Source organism: Stegastes partitus, unplaced genomic scaffold (assembly GCF_000690725.1).
Source record: "Stegastes partitus isolate 25-593 unplaced genomic scaffold, Stegastes_partitus-1.0.2 Scaffold1660, whole genome shotgun sequence".
In the NCBI taxonomy this organism is placed as follows: Eukaryota; Metazoa; Chordata; class Actinopteri; family Pomacentridae; genus Stegastes; species Stegastes partitus.
The window spans coordinates 52111-56261 of record NW_007579391.1 but is presented as its reverse complement, the minus strand read 5'-3'; the positions used below and the strand labels follow the sequence as shown (position 1 = coordinate 56261).

At 43.3% G+C, this 4151-nt stretch overlaps 1 protein-coding gene across 1 annotated transcript in view; it reads right to left on the bottom strand.

The window, feature by feature from the left end:
• The window catches only part of pkn1b (protein kinase N1b), a 49966-nt gene extending 49139 nt beyond the window's left edge, over positions 1-827 (bottom strand). The window contains exon 1 of the mRNA XM_008301330.1: positions 346-827. Within this exon, the coding sequence (XP_008299552.1) occupies positions 346-369 (24 nt within the window). The 5' untranslated portion in view covers positions 370-827. The remainder of the gene's footprint in view (positions 1-345) is intronic.
• Positions 828-4151: the final 3324 nt, after the last annotated feature.

Here is a 4151-nt window from a genome sequence, read left to right as displayed (position 1 = left end):
AAAAAAACACCTTATGGACATGTTACCAGGGTAAACAAAGCAACACCAGAGGGGGTCTTTAAACTGCCTTGAGCTTGAGGTATAAAAGAAGCTGCAGGATCGAGCATTCTGGACCCAACATATCAGCCTCTGCAGCTTCTTCATGAGCCAAAGTTTCCCAGATGCAGCCACCAGATGAATGGAGGAGCTCTTTAAGGAACATTATCCCTCCTGAGACATCCCAGGAGGCCAAGTTGTGTTTCACAGACTCTCATGACTACAGACAGCAGCTAAACAATAATAATCAACACTGGATCTCTGCATCCACATGAACACAGCAGCTAATGGAAAAGTTGTGAAACTCACTTGTAGCTCGTTGTTATTGGCCATGGTGCGTAGCGCGGGCAGCCAATTAGATGACTTCTGTCTGTCTCACTCACAGCCGGCGGATCATTGTCAGCTGAAGTCCTCCTAAATACTAACAGTCCACTGATGGGTGTCCTGCAAAATACAAAAATACAGTCAGCAGTCCGAGTGAAGGAGGCGCAGTGGGACGAGCAGCACGCAGCGCAAACATGGAGCCGCTCGGAGCCCCAGAGCAGCAGGTGATCAGAGGACGGAGCGGACCGTCACCTCCCGGCGGCACGATGTCAACTCCTGGACTCCGGTCTGCATCCCGCAGTGCAGGCTGTCCGGTAGCGCAGAGGGAGCTGCAGGCTGCTCATCGCCAGGGAGGACAGCGGGGAGAGGAAAACCCGAAACCCGGCAGAGGATTCACCGTGACGCTGTGTGCTCAGCGCGCGGCTCTGAGGCCATCCTCCCCGCGGCGCTGCGCTCCTGCTCGGCTCTGCGGAGAGCGGAGAGCCGGTGAGTGATGCTGCTGGGAGGAGGAGACAAGAGAGAAGTCATGCAGGGGATGGAAAGAAATGGACTTCCGGCTGTGGCCCTTCACAGTAAAACATGGACTGAGCACATGATCAGATCATAGACTGACATTTATATTAATATGGTCACACTGAACCTCTGTGTATTTCACCACCAACCACAAGTTTGCATCTAAGCACACTTTAATTCAGTTAACATGAGGATACATTAACACAGACTGGTAATAGTTTGGAGCATTATTATTATGCACAATAGAGCAGATGGAGAATTAATGCAGCCTTCAATTAAAACCAATAATCAGTGATGGAGACATCATTCTTTAGGTGGCCAGACTGAGACCATTACTCACACTGGGCTGGAACAGACACTGATATCTTGTCTTCAAGGCAAATCACTACAGTAAAAAGTGAGTTATGTTTAGTTTTATCATTTGCTTATGAGTGTGACGGACATGTAGAAGTTTACCAGAGGACTTGTGTATAATAAGCTTTTTTTCTGTCACTCTCAACTGATGCAAAACAAAAATCTCAAATGGTTGTGACAAGTTTTGCTAAACTATGATATAATTTAAATCACATTCAGGTGTAACTCCAGTTCTGTGAGTACATGTCTTCACTCCCGGCTGTGTGGTCTGAGCAGACTGCAACCTCCTCTTTCTAAATAAATCTAAAATATATTTTAATACATGAATGTCATTGTAGCATTCATACAAGAAATATGCTTCAGTACACACATTTACTGGGTCATTAAAACAGAACTGATTACAGCTTTGTTATTGTAAAACTAAATGTAAAGGGGTAACTTCCCCCATACGCTGGAGAAGATGCCCCCCAACCAGTGGGAAAAGGCCTCGGGGGTAATTGAACCCCACAAGTCATTTACACTTATTAATGATCCATATGATTAGATGTATTTTTCAAATGCTGACATTGCTCTGAGTTTAGCTGCAACATAAATGTTAAATAACACAGACAGAAAATCAAAGGATGTTTGACTGAGAGATTAAAACTTTCTAATTATTTTTAACTGAAACTACTAATATTTAAATCACTGACAAAAAAATGACACATCAGCAGTAGCTAGCGTTTAAGCTAGCATAATGCTATTAGCATAACATAAAGTCAGCTAGGTAGCCTTTTAGATGGATTATGATACTTTTAATGCATCTACCCATCATGTCCCTGTACTATATGATGGTGTACATGATTTATCACAATTCCAACATTAGCAAGTCGACAGTATTCAATTTATTTCATATCCAAAGAGGATTCTTCGTCCAGTTAGCCTGGTTTACTCTATCTACCTACCAGTAGTACTATACTTGCATTAGTTAACATTAAATTAAATTAACAATCAGCTTTGTTAAGCCTCAGAAAGTAATATAACAGATCACAGGCCTTTAACACAGACAGGTAACAGATGTTTAAACGTTCATATCAATAGTAAAAATTAATATATGTTGACTTCAACCTGGACAGATGCTCAGGTTCCGGTCCAGTTCTCCACCTGGTTCTCTCTCTACCTGTTGACACAACCTCCAGACTCTGAATTAACCATCTGGTTTCCCTGCTGGGCCTCTTCCCAGCCGGTTCTATCAGTTAGATGTATCCTTTACTTTCTATTTTTGCTTTAACTTTGTCTCTCAGGTCAATCAGTAACTCATGTCTGGTGTTTTCTGGTAGTTTGTGCTCCGGGTGTCGCTCCTCTCTCCTCCCGGTGCTGTTGGTTCTCCGTGGTTAGCCTCGTTAGCTTAGCTTGTCCGTTAGCCCTTCTCACTTCACATGCCTGTTAGTTTGGTTTCTAGTTTGTTCCCTGTGTGTATAAAAGTTCGCCTGCTTATTTCAGTAGTTGTAAATAAACTCCTCATGAGCGTCTGCACCTGAGTCCTCCATCAGCAAACTGTGACACCTATTGGGAACGTGTTGTAACTTCCGGTGCCAAACTCTACCAAAGTGGATGAGTGAAGCGTCTCTTGTTCACCGGGTTGATGGTTCAATTAACATTTCGTCCTGTGGGTGTAAATACAAGTTTAATTGTAAAGCCCAATTCAAATTGTTTAAAAAAAAAAAAAAAAAAAGTATGGATTTTAATTTCTTAATGTGACATCTGGAGAAAAATCCATTTCTAATATTACTTACCTATTTTTGTCACTGTTTATTGCTACACTGTCAAATTTAATTCCTGTCTGATACAGCCATTCATTCGTTTTCGTATTGAGGGATGCTTTTATTTTGAAACCACCACACTCTTCCTGCAGGTTCCTTCTGGCAACTTGACGCAGCTGGAAAGCGGCGCAGATCGCTGCGGCAGCCGAGCGCCCTCCTGCTTCCACCTGAGACCTGTTGATCTCACTGGAACATGTCAGTGTGTCACATTCCTGCTGGGAGAGAGAACTGCTGGCGGAGGCTGCTGGTTTAGTCACAGTTTGTACTGAGATGTATGCAGACTGCAGTGATGTGCTGCTTATTTATGCAGTTTTAGAAAATATTCAGGCCTCAGATCCCACACTGTGGCAGTAAAAGGAAAGTAAAATCTCTAATATTCCTGTTTTCTTTTTTAAATAATTAGCAGATGATAAATCATAAACATTGGAACCCCCTTCTTATAAAATGAGTGCATTGCCCCTTGTCATATGTTGCCATAAACTGAGCTACTGTATAGAAAAAACTCTATTGTGTAGCCACGACAACTCTTTTATTTCAGCCCACTGCTGTCACAACATTTCCATATCAAACTCCTGCGTCTGTTCTCTTCTGCAGCGTCAGATGGCTCATCTGCTGTCAGTAAGACCACCGCCGAGAGGAAAGCCGGCCAGCCTGCGCCGCACATGACTACAGTAGACGGATGGATGGATAGATGGGTGGACGGATGAATGAATGAAAGCCTTATTGCACCCGCAGCAATTTGCACAAGATGGCCGCAGCAACAATATGACCACTGTGTCGCTGAATGCTCTCGGACAGGAAGAAAAGCCCCAAAGGACTCTCAGGGAGGGGAAATGTACGAGTTAACGGTCTGATTCATTCATTCATTCATTCATTCATTACACTGGGAATGAAACACACTTCAGTTCTGCACAGGAAGACAAATGTAATCATGGATGGAGCTGCTCAGTTAGGATCCACTTACATATTTGAGCCTTTTACACATGATGTAGTGTGTATTAGTTTTTCCTGCTGGGTCTAGTTCTGGTCCACAAACCTAATTTGTCTTCTCAAAGTAGTGGAGTGACTTGTATTTTGTTGACCTCTGACCCCATGATGCACATATTTCTACATCCTGTATCG